Source organism: Vombatus ursinus, unplaced genomic scaffold (assembly GCF_900497805.2).
Source record: "Vombatus ursinus unplaced genomic scaffold, bare-nosed wombat genome assembly UNPS02014812.1, whole genome shotgun sequence".
Classification (NCBI taxonomy): domain Eukaryota; kingdom Metazoa; phylum Chordata; class Mammalia; order Diprotodontia; family Vombatidae; genus Vombatus; species Vombatus ursinus.
Window position 1 is genome coordinate 95,638,031 of NW_020954590.1, and position 20,073 is coordinate 95,658,103.

Below are 20,073 nucleotides of genomic sequence, written 5' to 3' on the forward strand. Positions count from 1 at the left end.
GGATCCTCCTGAAAGATAGCATAGGTTTCTAAGGGTAGGAGATAGGGATGCCCTTCAGATTAGTGTTCATTTGGCTGTTTTTTGCTTGGTTATAGTTTCCCTGGATAAATATGAAGCATCTTATGCAAAAAGTAAAGCCTGCCTCTTAGAAACAAAATAGCTAATGGAAATCTTGATGAGAAAATTGTAGTTTAGATGAGAGGAGAAACTTGCTGTGGGTGAGAAACTGTCTTCTTTTTGTTTTGTTAACAGCATAAAAATATTTTAGCAGTTTATGGTGGTCTTAAATACTGGAATATAGCCACAATTCTGATTGTTAACTGATCAATATTGACCTTATTTCTTTTTACTGTGATTTTCCTATTTGTTTTTAAAGAGACTTATGAAAGTAATACAGCAATAGTGAACCTGTGAAAGCAATACTCATTATTTAGCAGACAGACTGAATTTGTATTACTGATTTTATAAGCAAGCTATTATTTTTTGGTTTAGTAGCAGGATTGTGATTATACAACACAAGTCATATAAACCGAAAATTATGTGCTTCAGCCTAGATTTAAATTAAGATTCTTTTGTTAGAGTTCTAAACCTCTGGGAAAATTATGTGAAAAACTTGAATTATGAAGGAAAGACTCAATGTCCTTCTTTGCTGATATGGATTTGTCATCATTGGAATTCTGGGAAAGAGAAATGGTGTAGTAGTGGGTAGTAATGGACTTGGAGAGAGGAAGATGTGACTTTGAATACTGCCTTAGATACTTACTAGCTCTGTGACTCTGGGCAAGTCACTTAGTCTCTCCCAGACTCATTTTCCTCGAATGTAAAATAGGGTTAATAGCACCTACTCACAGTGTTGTTAGGATTAAATGAGATAAAATATATGTAGTGTTTTTCAATCTTTTAAGTGCTACATAAATGCTAGCTCTTATTATAAATGCTTCTAGCAGATAGCAAGTATAAATTAAAATGATGATGTTTTTCTGGCTTAAAAACTAGAAATTAATTTTGGGGGGTTAAATTTTACTTATATTCATCACTTCATTGAGACTGGTTATTTTACTCTTTGAAGACCATAAGTTAGCCTATTCCCCAACACCCACCTACACAAAAAAAAAAAAAAAGCCCTAAATGCCCAAGGAAGGGTACACTTTTTTTAAGCCTTAAGAAAGAACTTGTAGCTGATGACTCTTAATGAGGTAGAAGGCATATCAAAAAAGTAGTATATAAGCATAATAAGGAAACACCTACTAATTTGCTACTGATTCCAGAGGCAAGAGGAACAGAGAGCAACTTCTGTGGCTTGAACAAAGTAAGCATATATCCATGCCTAAGAAAGTTCTCAACAATTGTGTACTGATTTTGGGTTAAAGAAAAAGGAGTCATGATAATCTAAGCCCTTCATTCTAGGAAGCTATTCTGAGAATTCAAGAATAGCCCTGAGGTGTGTAGGGGAGAAAGGGTTAGCTAAAAGGAAGAGGGATCTGAATGTCCCCCAAATTTAATTGTTTTCGTAGTTCTTATATGAAATGCTTTAATGTAGGAGGAAACAAGCATGAGATCATCCAGGTCCAGCCCTTAAAATAAATAAAAAGTTAAAAGATCTGGTATTCTATTCCTGAGGTACAATGACATGGTTGAAAAGGAAGAGGAAATAAGATTTCAGAAATAGTGTTGAGCATTAAAAATTCTAGCTGATATGATTACTATGAACTTTGTAGAAAAACTAATTAATGATTATCAAATTATTAGTGATTTCTAATCTATGGATTGAATTAAAATTCTGATCTACTTTGTGTCCTGATTATAAATAGATTTGGGCCTAAGTTCTTTAGACAAGTGACTTATCTATTGAGTTTTAGTTGGTCCTGATGTGCTATACAAAAACTTTCAGCATCAGAGGAAGATTAGCTACTAAGCTAAAAAAGGGTAGGAAGAATATCCATAGAATCCTTGAGCTTCGAGCTTGAGGGAAAGGACTGTCTTTTCCCTTTCTTTGTATCCCCAGCACTGAACACCACGCATGGCACTAGTAGGAAAACTTGTTGACTAACTGAGAAATTTGAATTCTAGTTGCCGATATGATGAAAAGAGAGAAATGACTTTTTAAGTCATTAAATATTCAATTTACTAATTGCCAAATGCTAACAGTTATCTTAATGGAATTGATACCTCATTAGGTCATCTGAAAAATTACAGGTGTTGCTCTAAACGCCATTTGGTGTTAATTTTTCTCTGTAACTCATTACACTCATGTTTGGAGCCGAGCAGGGGCTCTGGATGTTTCTTGTATCGTGCACCTCTTGGGCAGTCTGGTGAAACCCATAGGACTCCCTTTCAGAATGTTTTTAAATGCATAAAATAAAATGCATAGAATTTCAAAGGAAATGAATTATATTGAAATACGGTTATCAAAATATTTTTTAAAATAAGTTCAACAACTCCAGGTTAAGAACCCCTGATTTAGTCCAACTACCTCATATTATAAATGAGAGAATAGGGGCAGCTAGGTGGAGCAGTGGATAGAGCACTGTCCCTGGATTCAGGAGCACATGGTTCAAATCTGGCCTCAGACACATAACACTGACTAGCTGTGTGACCCTGGGCAAGTCACTTAACCCCATTGCCTAGCCAAAAATAAATAAATAAATAAATAAATAACGAGAGAACAGTCCCAGAGAAAGTTAGTAATTTGTCAAAGTTCACACAGTTAAGTTAGTTAATGGTAGAACTCAAGTTTCCTGACTACATCCAAGTTCATCATACTTTCCAGTATAACACACTACATCCTATAAAAATCATAAGCAGATTAATTTTTTCTAATTAACATTTTATTGATTCCCTTTTTTCACATCATGGTCATTTCTGGATATACCACCTCCCCCTCACCAATGAACCTTCCTTTGTAACAAAAACGATTAAGTAAAACCAGCCAACATAGCAACCATGTCTAATAATGTAATATGACATTCTTTGCTGTGGGATTCCTGCCTCTATTCCCCCACCCCACCTCCCCCTTACCACCTTTACAAGGAAAGAAAGGAGGAAATGCATTTCCTCCTCTCTTCTCCTAAAGGGAAAATGTTTATTGCAATTAGTGTTCAGCTTCACTTCGCATTCTCTTTATATTTACATTATTGTCGTCATTATGTATATTATCCTGGTTCTGCTTATCTTGCATTGGTTCAGTTCATACAAGTCTTCTCATGCTTCTCTGAATTTCTCTTTTATCATTTCTTATGGTGCAATAATATTGCTTGCATTGTATTAATATACACAGTTTTTTTCAGCCACTCCCCAATCAGGCAGTTACTTTGTTTCTGGTTATTTATAGCTACCACAAAAAGTGGTGCTATGAATATTTTAGTATTTGTGAGACCTTCTTGTTTTTTGACCTCCTTTGAAGATATGCCTAGTGATCTGACGGGCAAAAGCTATGAATAGTTGAGTGATTTGTCTTACATAATGCCAAACTTCCAGAATAGTTGAGTCAATTCACAACACCACCCACAGTGTATTAACGAGCCTGTGTTCCTGCAGCCCTTTCAATACTATTTCCATCTTTTCCTACCTTTGCCAGCTTGCTGGTTGTGAGGGTAAAACTTTAGAGTTGTTTGAATTTGTATTTCTTATTACTGTCTTTGAATAATTTTTCATATGAAATTATTGATAATCTTTTAAAATTGTTTATTTTGTCTCTTATCTATGGGAAGAGATTGAATTTTAAATATGAGACTTGAATTGGAGCAGTAGATATACTAGTACTATTGTGAAATTTTTGTAGTTCTGAGTCACCATTTGAGGTAACATCATCCCATCCTTTAATAGCAGCAGTCACTGTTTAACGAGCACTTATTTTTGCTGAATTATTAGTATTGCCATCATTCTAATTGTATCCATTTAAAAAGTCTAGTTGCTTCTTTTATTAGCTTTTTGGCTGCAAGGCAACTATAGAAATGTTCTTGCATATATGTATTAGATATTAACTGCTTCTGCAATTCAATTTTAAATCTCTCTAGCCACAAAAACAATAAATCAAAAAATATAGGAGGGGTAATGGTGAAAATTTGACTCTTGGGCTTTTTCTGTTCCCTTCTCCTTACTTAAGTAATAAAGAAGGAACTATAGTGTGCCTTATATTTTTAAGGAAAAGATACCTTGCCTTAATTCAGATATAAGTTAAGATGACCTATTTATGTCTAGGTATCTTAGAGGGTGCTTAACCTTTTTTGGTGTTATAGATCCCTTTGGCAGTCTGGTGAAACCTACAGACTTCTTCTCAGAGTAATGTTTTTAAGTGCATAAAATACAAGACATAGGATTACGAAGGAAGCCAATTATATTGAAATACAATTTTCAAAATGTTTTCTTAAAAAATGCTCATAGACTTCTGCCTTGGAGAGCTGCCCCTACTGTTATCAGTCTCAAAAGTCTTGGGAATGTATTACACAATTTGGTTAAGCATCCTTTCTGTCACTCTCCATGTATCCATTTAGATAACTCTTGATTGCTATAATTCAATGGTACAAGTTTCAAAATATATGTTTGTTAGAACCAAAATATGATTTCATACAGTTTATATACTAGTAAAGGTTAGGTTTGTGTTTGGTTAACATTTAAAAGTTAGCTTCATAATTGGGAAAAGAGATTTTCTAAATACTTCTGAGTATAGTAAAGTTTCAGCGTTTTGGTGGTTAGCATCTTAAAACATTAACACTTACTTGCAAATTTAAGAATCTTAGTCCATGTAACCTATACCTTTTTTTTAGTTTTCCAACTCTCTGATTTCCCTTCCTCCTTCTTAAGCATTTGATTAGTTTTTTTCACTATTTCTAGAATTTTTTACATGGTTTTACAAAGTTTTCTATGTCTTAGTGCCTTAATAGATTACACTATCAGTACAATAATTATATAAACTTTTCCAATGGAGATGAGAGAGAGATCTTGCTAAAACAAAAAAACCAACCTCAAAATATCACCTTCTCTTCATATAAGAAGGTAAAATTTCCTTCTTTACAGTTTGTTTGTGGATGTTTTTGTTTTGGCACAAAATGCACTTCTCAGAAAACTTCCCAATAAAATATATTTCTCCAAAACAGATAAACAAATCCTTCTAATTACATGATTGTGATTAATAGAACATTTCACTTTCTACTTTTATAGTTTGCCATATGTTAACAAAAAAGAATAATGTGTATGTTGACTTTGGTAACAACCATCATAGTAGATTTATTTATGTTGTTAGTTGTGTATATCCTTCTTTTGGCTCTGCTTTCCTCATTCCTACATCACTTCATTAAAATTTTCCCATGTTTTTCTGAATTCTTCATATTTACCATTACTTATGGTATAATAATATTCCATTATATTCATATGCCATAGTTTGTTCAATCATGGGAACATTTTATCATTTAATAATGCTACTACAAATATTTTTGTGCATATGGTTTTTTTGTCATTCATCTCTTTAGAGTATTTTTTTGTGTCAGAGGGTAATAATATAGTAGGAAAAAATCACTAGGTTTGGAGATTCAGAGAACCTGGGTTCATTTCCCCGCTTTTACATCTTCTTGTTTAGTCAATCAGTTATGCCTGACTCTTTGTGACTCCTTTTTGGGGGTTTTCTTGGCAAAGATACTGGAGGGGTTCTCCATTTCCTTCTCCAGCTCATTTTACAGATGAGGAAACTGAGGCAAATAGGGTAAAGTGACTTGCCCAGGGTCACAGAGCTAGTAATTGTTCGAGATCGATTTTGTACTCAGATCTTCCTGACTCCAGGGCTAGTGCTTCTCTCCATCGCACCATCTAGTTGCCCTTTAAAATCACTACTAATGATCATATTCCTATCATTATTCATCACATTTATTTTTTTTCCCACATTTGTGATTAATAACTTGCCTGCTTCTAAGAAGAGTTTGAGGTATCAAGGTATTTTTTCCTGTTCCTATCATAATCTCCACTGTGTTTTTTAGAATATTATGGGCCTAACCTTGGGATCCTTTCTCTGATTTGTCGACAGCTAGATAATAGGGAGTTAGGAAAGCTCTGAGGAAGGATGCTTTTTAGAAGTTTTTTCTTGATCAGGAGAATGCTATACATATGCATTAAGAATATTTTTCTTGTGAGAATTTTAATTTCTTCATTAGTGTCCATTAATATAATTTATTTACAAATTAAAATTTGTATATCCTTTTAAATACATTTTTAAAATGTCATCAGTCTCAAATTTTCAAAAGCCACACTTTGCAGATACAGCATTTCTTTGCATTCTCATTTGTTTAGTTTTCAACTAATTTGCCCTGACACTGCAGCTGCAGTCCTCTTTGTGCTGTAAAAATCTTTCATTAAGAACACCAAGCATGAACGAGAGGATTTTTGGAAAGGGAAGGGAAGGATTGCTAGACTGTTGAGAGTTAATTTGCCGTAAACCTGTAAGAACAGATTACTGAAGATGTGACATAGCTTATAACTGTTCGTTTAGTTTCACTCATGTGTTTAAGAAGTCATTAAGACTATGCAAACATAGGAGAACATAAGAGGTTTACAACTAACATTGAAAGTTACTTATGGGGAAAAAGAAGTTGTTTATACTTTTGAGAGAAATGTTGAGATATTATGGAAAATGTTTGGGATATTTCACAAAACATGGTAGCATCTATTACAATTTCACTGTCCATCTGATTTCCTGTTCGTAGAAAACTTTCTGACTGAAAGATTTAGTAAGAATTTGGTATTGTAGGTTCTTGATAAAACTCTTCATTTCATCTTCTACAATTTATCATATTTGGCTAGGGTTGAAATATACAATGCAATAATTTATGTATAGCTCTAGGTCTTTATAGCCAAAATGGTGTATTACATACTATGTAGAAAGTGTAGATGACCTTTAAGGTCCCTTCCAACTCTAAAGCCTTCCATTTTATAAGTCCCTTCTAGCTAGAATGTGACAACGCATTGTGCAATTCTCTAGAATTTGAAACCCCGTAGGATGAGGGCCCCAGACTTTTTTCTGATGTTCAGACCTACTTTGTATTTCCCTGAAGTCCTGTGATGGTTGCTGAGAGAGTGTGCAAGTCTCTGCCAGCTGAACTCCTTGCTGGTATCCCCTGCCAGCTATGGGGAAGCCGGCATCATGCCAACAACCAACTTAGAGGTCTGCCCAGGTAAGTCTGAGAGTCAGTGATAGACTACTGTCTACTGTTTGAGGATCCACTGACCTACGTAGTCACTTGTTATCATCTGGGTAACAAAGCAAAACTTCTTTCAGGTGAACTATATGGACTGGCAGAAATTCATCTGATAATTGTGTAACTCTATTGTTTTCCACTTTGGCAACATAGCCCTAGATTTGTACATAAGCTATTGGATTATGCGTTTCAAATATTTGCCCTTATATTTTTTCTCATGACTATTCTGGAACAAGTGAAAAGCTCTTAGAACGTTAGTTTGAACTGACTGGTGCCATAGCAACTGACACTTCACCCTTTGCTGATCCCTACCTCATTCTTGGTGTAATATTTGTGTGCATTAATAATGCATAAATGAAGTGCCAAATTTCATTCTGCCATCAAACTATGTCAACCAGTGAATACCTTGTACCAGTCATCTCAGATAGCATCTACCAAACTACAGGGGACAAGAATAATTAGGAAGGTAAACTAGCACATAAAGTCAAGCTGCTTTTGAAAATTACAGAATGTGATGCTTTCCATACAAATACATGTAAAAATGAAAAGTACGTAACATCCTTTTTCTTGTTTATGATAAGATTGATGTTGATTAAGTAATTTACTCTTGTTCTTGTGAATTTAAAGCCCGAGTTTATTTGAGAAAGCATAAACAACATAGTTGATTCCTTCCATACAAGCTGCTGAGGAAATGTTTAATGGAAACTCAGCACTCAGTCACATATTATATTATGCTACAATGTGAAACCTAAGCCAAGGTTTAGAAAGGAGACTGATTAAGTGGTAATGATTTGAATGTCCATACTAGTCCTTGCTGTTGGGTGTTCATTCATAGAGTAGTTTTGTGATGCCTACAAAATGACATTCTTTCTAAAGACAGGCCTTCAACTGATTAGCCAAAGAATGTTTTTCTTAGAGCTATAGAGAAAGCTATGGCAAATTTAGTCTTTTATTCACAGAAAGCCAAATTTATCCTTGATGGGGAACAAGGAAGGGATACTGCTAACAAAAAACAAAGTTTCCATTTTTAAAACGCTGTTTGGTACAGTTTTTTAGTAGCTGTTAAAAGTAGGGCAACTCACTAAGTAGGTATTTCTGGTTTTATCCTCTAATTTTACTGTGTCCACAAGATGCCAGTTCAAAAGCAAAAATCTCTATCAAACCAGAGTTGTTTTTCATGGATTTCTTGAATTCAGTTACTCTTAATTTAGGGGGGCATAGGTGGTGGAGGGGGGAGGAGATGGTTTTTCTTTCTGTATGAAATTGACCTAAATGTTTGGCTTTTGTGACAGATGGACATTTCCTAGAATGTTTGGCCCAGTTGTTACATTGCGCAGAAAGATGCACACACCAAATACTAGTCTCAAACAGAAATAAAATCTGCTTAAAAATGTCATCAGAACTGGGAAGAAGTTACCATTATCACTATCAGAATCTGATAGCCAATGAAGCAAAATCAAAACCCAGTTAAATTTCTCTCTTTTATCAGATATACAATGGACGAAATTATCTTTCAAGGCCTACGGAATACAGATATGTCATTTAATACCTATAGGCAAAAATGTCTCATAAGAATATGTAAAGATTATCATGGCAAAACTATTTTGTCTGCATTTTTCTAAACACAAGAACCAGAATTGGATTGTAAACAGCTTTTGTGTTCTTGTTTGCAGCAGACATGATTCAGAATGTCAGTTAACCAAGTAGCAAATGTTAGGATTTTATATCATGTGGATTCCTCAGGACTTAATGTTGGACCATTTAGCAAAGATATATGTAGAAATTTTTCTTGAAATTACTACCACCATTTTGGTTATTTTTCTTCTTTTCAATCTAGTCTTGAAAAGGTAATGAGAACTGATTTAGAATTTGTCATTAGTGATTTTTGACTTATTACTACTTTGTGGTACTTTTAGAGAATATAAAGATAATTAGCCAAAGCATGATTCCTAACTAAAGATCTGGAAACCCACAAATACTTTTCCTGGCCTATTTTGAGAACATATGTGCTCTGTGATAATGTGACTTTATTTTACTTATACAATTGAGTGTTCATTCTGGACTTTTATGCTAGAACCTGAAGACAGATTTTAATGTCCTGAAACAGTTGGTTCTCAAAACTTAGGGTTCATGAACCATTTCAGCAGAACAAAATAAAGGTAATGACATGAACTACCTACCCCAGTCACTCCTACTTGCCAGTACCAAAAAAATAAAAACCTTCTGCAAACTATGTGTCTTTAACTTGTGCCCACCATCGGCTTAGTATTGCTAGTTATATGAGTAGTACTGGGAAATTATATGACACAAACTATGCCCTTGAGTGAATATCTAGTTGGAGAGGCTGTTAATACTAGAACAAACAACATTACAAGGCAGTCTATGTATAATTAAGTGCTAAACTGTATAGGACATAGTGTCATATAGGAATTTGGGGAAAGGAGGATCAATTATTGTGGACTGGTACATTCTGAGAAGACTATAGACAAGGTTGGGATAAGAATTTACAATATGGGATTATTGTTGGGATTAAGTGAGAGAACATATATGAAGTATAATAATAATGCTACCAGCTTATTTGTATAGTTCTTTATAACTTATAAAAGTTTCACACAGTTATTTCATTTTGATCCTCATAGAAACTCTGTGAAATAGGTAGGACAGGTGACATTTTCATCTTACAGATCAAGAAACTGAGACTGAGAGGTGTGACTTGCCTGGGATCACACAGCTAACAAGCCCTCTCCCCCAAGGGGCTCTAGCCTGGGCTCCCACAGATCTAGATTTATCTTGGGGGGAAGTAACTAGAGAAGTCTCTGAAACAAAGTTTAGTTATGACTCATATTTAGGGTATCCCCAAAATGTGGGGAATAAGGTCCCTTTTGAAAACATATTCAGTATACCATAGGAATATTACAGAGAGGATAGAGGTGGAGTTTTTTTCCACCATAGAAAATGCTTAGTATGTAAAAGACTCACAATCCTACATTAACAAATACAGAAACATAAAACAATGATATGCTCATTATCTTCTCTTGGGAGGTAAAAATAACTTTGTAAAAGTGTCAAGCAAACATTTCAATTTCACATTCACCTTGGACCTGTATTGCCTCAGTAATTCACCAGGGTATCATTTGGGATTTTCCACTGCAGGGTCCTCCTGGCAGTGGTCATCTTCCCTGAGAACCATTGTGTTGTTCTGGAAATTGTCTCCTGCTAGGCAGCAAACACTCACCTCAAAACCCAAGCTTTCTGACTCCAAGTGCAATAATCTTTATACGCCATGCAGCCTTTCTTGGTATATAAGGGATTTTGACTGAGCTGGGTCTTTAAAAGAGATAATTAAAAAGAAGAGCATCCCAGAGGCAACAGCATGAGTCAAAGGAATATCAAACGGTAAGACAGATAAGGAGACAGAAGCGAAATTTTTGAGTTGGTTAGTAGTGGAAGTTAAGGTTGTTGGGTTGTGGGGTTTTTTTTTTAATCATTTATAGGAAGTGGGATAGAATGGACACAGCACTAGGCTTGGGTTCAGATACCACTCCTGACAGTTACTAGTTGTGTGACCAACAGTAAGTCACCTAAACTTTCTGTTTGTTTATCCATAAAATGGGGCTGGTGTTGGTAATAGTCCATAAAGTTCTTTGCAAATTTACAAACATTACATGTGTCAGTTGCTAACATAAGTTTTATAGGTAGTCTGGGGCCAGATTATACAGGAAATGAATGCCAAGCATAAAATAGACTTTATAGTATTCAGTAAAAAACCCTTGAAGGTTGCTGAGTAGGGTGAGGACATGATGGAAACGGTTTTCCAGTAAAATTAATCTAGCAACTTATGCAGGATTTACTAGAGGATATGGGGACAAACTTCCCCAGAATTAATGGGGGAAAATGACAGTGCTTTTGAAAAGATACCAGCAAGGATGTAGTGGAACATGTGCTGGATTTGGAAACCAAAGATTTGAGTTCAAATCTCAGCTCTGCCAATTATGACATGTGTGATCTTGGGCAAATCATATCCTGTCTCTGGGCCTCAGTTACCTTTTTTTTTTTTATAGAGGGGTTGGATTAGATTAAAAAAGCATTTAGTTTGCACCTACAATGTGCTACATGCTCTGCTATTTGTTGTGGATAAAAAAACGAAAATGAAGCCATCCTTGCTCTCAGATATATTTGATCTGGGTAGGCATGCACACATATAAGTATATACAAAATATATAAAAACCAAAGGGTAATAGGAGATGGTTAATCAGGTGGGGAGAGGTAGGAGAGGGCTCTTGAGATGAGCTTTGAAGCAAACTAGAGATTCAGAATGGTGGAGATGTGGAAACAGTGCAAAAGCCACCGAGATGGAATGTCACACATGAGGGAAAGCAAGGCTGAGCAATTTGACTGGACCATGGAGTAATGTATAACAAGGCTTGAAAGGCTTGAAATACCACACAGGAATTTGTCTTATGAATATGATCAAGAAGCCTCTAAAATGAAGAGAGGGAGAGAATAACAGGTATCACATAGAAAGGATAGCTGAAAAGAAGATCAAGTCATTTATGGAAAACAGTGTCTGAAAGCTAGCAAATTAAACCCATAAACTCAGATGTCTCTACACAGAAAGCAGAAAGTATGGGTAATAAACAGGATAAACTAGAGATCCTAACGTAAGGAAACGAGTTTTATCTTCTGGGCATCACTGAAACTAGAACTTGTGCCTGAGTACGGCTCTGGAAAGATAAGTCTTGTACAAAAGGAATAGACTAGATAAAAGGGGTGGTGGTGAAGCATTGTTTGTAGCAATAAGACCCATTTAGGAGGAAATTCAAGAACCCAAGGAGTTGATGCTGAGTCAAGACAATGCATTGATGAAACATGTAAGGTTAAATGTAAATAAAATTTTAACTCCCTGAGAACAGGGACTATTTTGGTTTTATATCCCCAACACATAAAGCAGTACCTGGAACATTATAGATGCTTAAAAAATACTTTTTGAATGATTAAGTCCTCACCATAGGAGAAAAAGAAGTGATATTGTCACTGAAGTATACTATAGAATTGAAGGAGGAGTTAAATGAGGGATTTGGGAAGAGGATCACAAATCTGGTGTGAAGGAATGATGTCCTAGCAATGAGAGATTTCGACACTAAATATCTACTGGAGTTCTCTTTCTGCTGCAAGCAGAATGGCTGAGAAACTTGTGGCTTGCCTTTATGGTAATTTCATCCTTCTGAAAGGACGGCACCAAGTGCTGAAATAGAAAGGAAAGGAATCTTTGAATTCATACAGCTTATGATCAAGGAGAGGAAAGATATCACCTTAGATTTTGGCAGAACAGATTTCAAAGAGTTCACACTGATGATAGGCAGGATCCAGTGGCTTCATATAAGAGTAGTTGGCCCAAGAGGGATAGAAAACTCTCAAGAAAGAAACCCTGAAGATAAAAAGAGAAGTTATTCCAAAGAGGTGAAGAAAAGGGAGCTGCATGAAGAGAACCCACTAACCATTCCAGATTTTTAAAAGTTATATAAAAGATGGAAGAGGGAGTAGGTGATTTGAGGATGAATACAAAAGACTGGTATATTTCCATAAGAATCATTTTTAGAAGCACTAACACTCAGAATGGCTGAGACTGATTAAGAATACTAAGGATAATAAAGAAGGGTTTCCTGGGATTTTTAAAAAAAGTTGTGTTGAAGTAAAAGGAAATATCGAAGAAAGGATAGGATTTCTACTTATTAGAGTATTTTGGGTAGCGAGAAGGCCAAACTATTCAACTCTTATTTTGTTTAATGTCTTCTGTGCCAAGAAGAATTGTTCTTTGGAGTGGAAATGATAGAATTTTTTTTTAGGTTAAGAGGGAGTTAAAACTAAAGTAAGATGATAATATAATAACTGTCTTGAATGAATCAAGTCACCAGAATTAGATGGACTGTGTCATCTGGTATTGAAAGAACTAGGCAATTAAATTGGCAGTGTAATTGAGTAACTGTCAGTGACTGGGAAGATGTGGCTAGGCAGTAGTTCATGTGAGGAGAAAAAAGATCTGGAGATTCTTTATTGTCCTTAGTATTCTTAATCAGTCTCAGCCATTCTGAGTGTTAGTGCTTCTAAAAATGATTCTTATTTAGTAAGCCGCAACTCAATGAGTCAACTCCTTTTTTTTTCCAAAGATATATAATGATAGTGGCCATACCAGAGTACATTAAGGGGCAGCTTCCAGAACGAGAGGGGTCATTGTTCTTCTGATCAGACCCATACCTAGAACACCGTGTTCACTTCTGAAAGCCACATGTTAGGAATGGCATAGACAAAGTAAAGCATATCCTGGTGGTGGCCGGATTTTGGAAACTGTGTTATATGAGGATTGGTCAGAGTTGGGTATGGTAGGGGGAAGGGAAAGAAGAGGTCCAAATGGACATCTGGCCAGTGGTTAGATTATAACCTCTGTGAGCTACACTGAAGTTAGGTGATAGAGGGACCGGTTCCTGGTACAGAAGTGAGGAGTCGGGAACTGAACAGTAAAGGCAGCAGGGAGGAATATTAGAATATCAGGGTAGGTAGAGTTGTATTGGCAATAAATGTATTACTGATCATCTTCAGGAGAGTGAGATTCAACCATCTTCCCACCTCTGATTGGTTGATCACATACCCCTTGCATCAGGCCCTACTTTGAAGATCACTGATCTAGACCACTGATTTAAAGAGCCGTTTTTAACAGTTCTTACCCTTTTCCTTAACAATACCTCAGGATAGATGATCATGTGTCCTTGCCATAGGAGTAATCCATTGTTGTGTTAAGTAGACATTTACAGGACCCACCGTCTTGAAGTTTTTGTTTTTGTTTTACTAAATTGGGAAAATAAAACATTTTGAGGCTAAAATTGGATTTCTGTTAACAGTGTTTCATGTTCTAGATAAATTTCAGATGAAATTAGGAATAATTGTTGGCACTCAACTTTCTTTTTCAGACCACCAAAGCTTTTCTTCCTACAATGCTGGAGATTAATCATGGTCACATTGTGACAGTTGCAAGTTCCCTAGGATTGTTCAGTACTGCTGGAGTTGAGGTTTGTCAACTACAAATCATTTTCTTCTGTTAAATCTGTATATTTTAAGTGTCAAGTCCACTTGTAGCAATAAGGTTAACTACTGTTTAAACAATTCATAGCCCATTAAGGACTCCTTCCAACCCCCACCTCAAAGGATTTCTGGTCTTGCTAGTTAGAATGAGAATGAGACTGAGACTTTTTGCAAAATTTCCCTTAAGAATCTAAACTTTTATCACAATTGACAGCAGTTATCAGTACTTAAACCTGTCAGTTTGTGCTAGTACTGGTCCAGATAGAAGGACAAGTACTGATTCTTCCTGGGTGTCAGGGACGTTAATGGCCCTGATTTGTAACTGCTAATGCTGAACCTTGGCCAGGGTTTGCCATCCCAGGCAGGACACTTGCAGTCCCATCCAAACAGCACCTGTAAAGTGTCAGTCACCGTACAACACATTGGTGACACCAGAGAACAAATCTCCCCCATTCCTTCCCCTGAACCTCCACCCCAACCATGCTGCCAAGGAGCCTACGCTCTGCCAGGGGTGCCAGGGAGGGGATACAGCATGTACAGAGATAAATATGTACAGGGTAATTTGAGGAGGTAGAAGCAAGCCTTAACAATCAAGCGACCCAGAAAAGCCCTCCCAGTGGAGATGGTCCATAAGCTGACCCCTGAACGAAGTTACTAAGGCAAAGAAGCAGAAGCCAGGTCAAGTCCTTATTAAAATGGATGGTGGAGACACATAATACTTACTCAGGTTAATTCATCCCTGTTTCAGTGGATCAGAAGGGGAAGCTATGGTACATGGAGATGTAACCCATAAACCTCCCAAGACTACCTTTTCATTTAAAATGACCTTCCTAATCACATACTAATTTTATTTTTTTTATATTTTTTTAAAATTACATATAAAGACAATTTTTAAAAATTCTTTTTTTTTTAAAATTGAGTTCCAAATTCTCTCCCTCCCTTCTTTTCTCCTCTCCCCCCTCATTGAGAAGGAAAACAATTTGGTATAGGTTATACATCACAAATTAATTTTAAAAGTGAGCATGGTACAGTGTTGGGTGTTATTAAGCATATAAAAGGGCCACTGTGTCTTCCCTGCAGAATTCTAGAAGATAAAGTAGAAAACATAAGTGCAGATGAACATGTTAAGAGAACAGGCTGAACACGACAGCTTTAAATCCAGGCTTATGAAAAAATAAATCTTTTCTACTATGGTCAGGGAGGTAAAAGTCCTGGTTCTGGTCTTCAGGTGTAGGTAATGAGGAAGGACATCCTTTTCACTATGCTGGGGGCATGAGTTTCCTAAATTAGTGTTAACTTGAAGCCAAGCTATTTAATATTTTTTCATTTGAACTTTAGCTTTAAAAAAAAGTCAGAGACTCAAACAAGTTATACTCTAAGCTAGACTAGTCTGCTTTGTTCTAGCCTTAATTTAAACAAACTGGTTTTTCAGTCTCATTTACTGAACAAGAGACCATTTGTCAACTTTTCAGACACTTCAAAGGCAGCCTCTCTCCATTTTTAACTTTAGCTTGTTAGCTTTCATAGAATCTTTGTGGTAACTTCCCCAAAGTAATGTGATACGTAGTAGCTGTGGCCAAAAAAAAATAAATAAATAAAAAGTTCATCTATTTCTGCTGTCACTTTGGAAATCTTATTTCTGCACTGACCCAAATCAAATATCTGCCATGAAAATAGTTTCCTTTTCTTTGTTCATTCACCTGTAACATATCAGACATCTAACTAAAGTTAATGGGACTGGTGCATTTAGTCTGCTTTGACTTGTGGACACTTCTTAGTATTTCTATTCTTGCCTCTAACACAGGATTATTGTGCGAGCAAATTTGGAGTTGTGGGTTTTCATGAATCCCTGAGCCATGAGCTAAAGGCTGCTGAAAAGGATGGAATTAAAACAACATTAGTTTGTCCTTACCTTGTAGATACTGGTATGTTCAGAGGCTGCAGAATCAGGTGAGAAAAACCCACCTTTCTCCTTTTCTATAAAAGAGGGCAGGAGGTGAGGGGGAGAGTAAAGTCATCCTTGAACTTGGTATGGTTTTTCAGACATTTATAGCCTACCTTGTCACCGTAACTATTAGACAGTAATTACTATTTCACACATAAGAAAACTCATTTGTATGTATTAAAATTAAAGTACAGGACTAAAGCATCATATTGATAAGCTCACAAAAGTTAATATGAAATTATCTATCAAATAGGAAAATTGTTAGGAAAGCACTCTCTGTCCTGAAGAGTCAACCTAAGCATCAAAGGTTTCTCTTAGAGGTTATTTTTTTAAAGGTCTCACCTATATTTTATTCAAAATTTCATTGGCCAGAGAAGGCTCACTCTCTCTATTACAGATTCCTTGTTTCCAAATGATAGGAAGCATACCTATAACATCAAGACAGAATGTATCAAGGTGACTCCTAATTTTTGTTTTAAGACAAACAATTGCAAGATTCTTAGAGGTTATTTCTAGAGAAATAACTTCGTTTCTATATTAGTGTAAGTAAGGGCAACAGTGGGCAGCAGCTTTATTTAATGTGGGTTTTGATCGTATAGAACATAACTGACGACAGCAGAGTAAAAAGACGCATTTCTTCCGAGTGGGTCCCAGCCGAGCGGTTGGAGGCCACCTGCTTTCTTAGAGAAAGGTGAGAGAAGGTGCTTCTCTTCCCTAGTGATCGGATCTAGAATGTCCCATGTGGAAAGAGCCTGGAGTGGCTCTCTCTAACTTGAGCTAAGGACTGACCCTACAGCCCGTCCATAAGAAGATGAATGAGAGGCTTTGAGAAGTTTGTTTAAATGACTTTGAGCAAAGAAAGACAACTGAACTTGTTGAGCTTGGTCAGAGCTTGTTCTTAACATGTTGCTTTTTAACTTCAACATTCCATCAAAGCAGGTGGGTGGAAGACTATTGCCACATTTGCAAATGGGACACAGTTAAATGATTTGTTCCATTCTTAAAAATGAGTCAGAACAGAGTAGGATATAAATAGCCTGACTCCTAATTCAATCATGTTTTCTTTTTTTCAATTTTGTTTTTGTTTTACTCTAAGTACTCAGCTGATGCTGTGGATTTTGAGAAGCTCTCTGCAGCACTGAGCATGATGACAAGTGGGGATTTAATTAGCATAGTCACTTTTCAGTTAACCACATTAACAGAGAAAGGAAGAAATAGTGAGTTCAAAGTAACAGTTTCTCCAAAGATGATATACATTCGGAGATGGTATAGACTCAAACATCCATAGGCACACACCACCTCAAACTTGAACTTTACTTCATCAGCCATGGATTTGATGGCTGTTAGTGGGGAAATGGATGATAACCTTAAAAAAAAATAGTTCACCAACCTAGTGGGGAGAGCACTGGAAGAGGAGCCGAGGAGCCTGAGCTCCACTTCAGCTCTGCCTCTGGCCATTGGTATGCCTTTGGTCAAGTCACTTCCCATTTTTTGTTTGTTTGGTTTTTTTTTTATTAAAATGAGAGGAATGGACTAAATAACATTAACAGAGTAAATGTTCTTAGACTACTTAAGAAAATATTTTAGCATTTGTTCTTCGGTAATTTAAAGAAAGGTTCATCTCTCACAATACCCCAAGCTTTGCCACTGCTCCAACAACAAACATCACCTCCATGTTTAGTGTTTATACCTCACCTAAGTACAACCTCAGCCTTAGCCTTGGCCTTCTCTGGAGAGGCTACAAAAATAATTTGAAGGAATGTTTTTTAGCTTTATGGTTTTTATTAGATTTGACTATGTTGTACTTTACTAGAAAACAGAGATGCTTGGCTTTTGTTCTGATTTTAGTTGTTTTTTTTTTTTAAATATACCATTTCCAGGAAAGAAATTGAGCCTTTTCTGCCACCTTTAAAGCCAGATTATTGTGTGAAACAGGCCATGAAGGCCATCCTCACAGACCAGCCCATGATTTGCACCCCTCGCCTCATGTACATTGTAACTTTCATGAAGAGGTAACTTTTAGAATCTCTTTGCGTGCAACATTGTCAACCTGGATGTCTTCTACTCCAGATGTTTTCTGAAACTAAGGTTCTGTTTTTAAAATGATCTAATCTCCTTTCCTTTTCAGCATCCTACCTTTTGAAGCAGTCGTCTGCATGTATCGATTCTTAGGAGCAGACAAGTGCATGTACCCCTTCATTGCGCAAAGAAAACAAGCTACAAACAACAATGAAGCAAAAAATGGAATTTAAGAATGTTTGGTCCAGATTGTCATTTGGAGCTGAAGACGATCAAAATGTTTCAAAGTGATGCACATCAGCATCTATCCTGACATTTTCTGGATCCTAAGCCTGTGTGAACTTTTAGAAATCAAACTTTTTTTCTTTAATAGATTGTAAATTAACTGACTAGAGTACTTGGAAAATGTGATAGGCAAAAATGAACTTAAGTAGCTGCCAACAGTGTCCTTTAGTGAGGACATTAAAACCAGTAACATTTTTTATAGAAATGCACTGTGAGCTATCTTCAGACTATCATTGTTGTTGAAAATGAAGAAAAAGTCTAGAGATAGTAACTTTGGTGTATTTCAGGTGTTTTTCTTCAAAATTTCTCCAGGATTTATAAATTCATGCAGTTGAGAACTCCTTTCAGCCAACTTTTTGCAATTTTAAAGAATGATGGCAGTACTATTCTCCTTACTTGTACTCATTAGCTCTGATTTGCAAAAGTGGTGGTTGGGCTGTTTTCATATGTGCATGTATCTTCAACTGTTTGCAAAAAAATAATTTTTAAATCTCCACCTATTCAAAGCTAAAATAATGTTCTTGAGTGTTATGGTAGAAAGCTGAACAGGTCTCTTCTATTAAAAGTTACAATAAATTTTCTAAGCCTAATTCCAAATTTTATATTTGAAAAACTTTATTAGGTGTCTATCCATCACTCTGGAGACCTAGCTGTTTAGGAAAACTTTACATTTTTCTACCTATGAATTTTGCTGCATAAAGTGTCCTTCCCCCAGGAAGTTGCTGTATTTATATTTCTTTACCTGGATTCATGCCTAAAGTACATAGCAGCTCATCAAAGCAACAGTTTATATAAAATTCCCATTTTTGTGCCAACTATGATTAGTAAGGAAAAAAAAAACTTACTCTCTGGAGTGTGAAAGGGTGTAAAGATTCTTTCAGAAGTTTTATTCAAATTGTAGAACAGCAGATGACATTTTTACAGTATTTTTTTGTAAAGGAAACTATTTTGTGCCTTGAATTTGGTATCTGTGTATTAGTGAAACATTGTAAAAGTGAACTTCTACCTCTGTATCTAAATGTGTACCATTCACTTGTAAATTACTATAAACTATTCTGTGATTACTTTTTTAGAATGTCTCGTTTAAATAGTGACCAATGTCTATGGTTATTAAAGAAAGCCATCTTTTATTAAATGATTGGGAAGTTTTGTAAAAGACTGATTAAATTGAAAGAACTAACTTCCAGATAACTGATTGTATGCCTGTCCGTGATTGACTGTGCTGTTGGGAAACACTGTCTTTTTTGTACACCAAGTTCTCTCTTAGGCTTTTTAAAATATTTGGGTGAGATGATTTTGCTAAATACATTTGTTAATATTCTCTCTACTCGAGTCTTTTTAAATATTTCATACTGAATGTAGAAAAACAGGAGTTAGAAAAAAAGAGTAAAACTCCACCAAACAGCACTCTTGTTACGTGGATTCAGTTATACTACAGATCAGCTCAATGGAACATATGCTAATCCTTCACCAAGGGCTGTGGTGAAGCCTTCTCCAATACCAGGATCAGAGAGGCCCTACCAGATAACCTCTATATGTATATCTTTAAGATCTATATTAGCT

General features: G+C 36.0%; 1 protein-coding gene across 1 annotated transcript in view; it reads left to right on the plus strand.

Annotated features, from left to right (window-relative positions):
- Positions 1-19,710, plus strand: part of LOC114053913 (retinol dehydrogenase 10) — a 35,945-nt gene extending 16,235 nt beyond the window's left edge. Inside the window, exons 3-6 of the mRNA XM_027877044.1 lie at positions 14,150-14,248; positions 16,066-16,211; positions 18,087-18,218; positions 18,335-19,710. Of these exons, the coding sequence (XP_027732845.1) occupies positions 14,150-14,248; positions 16,066-16,211; positions 18,087-18,218; positions 18,335-18,458 (501 nt within the window). The 3' untranslated portion in view covers positions 18,459-19,710. The remainder of the gene's footprint in view (positions 1-14,149; positions 14,249-16,065; positions 16,212-18,086; positions 18,219-18,334) is intronic.
- Positions 19,711-20,073: the final 363 nt, after the last annotated feature.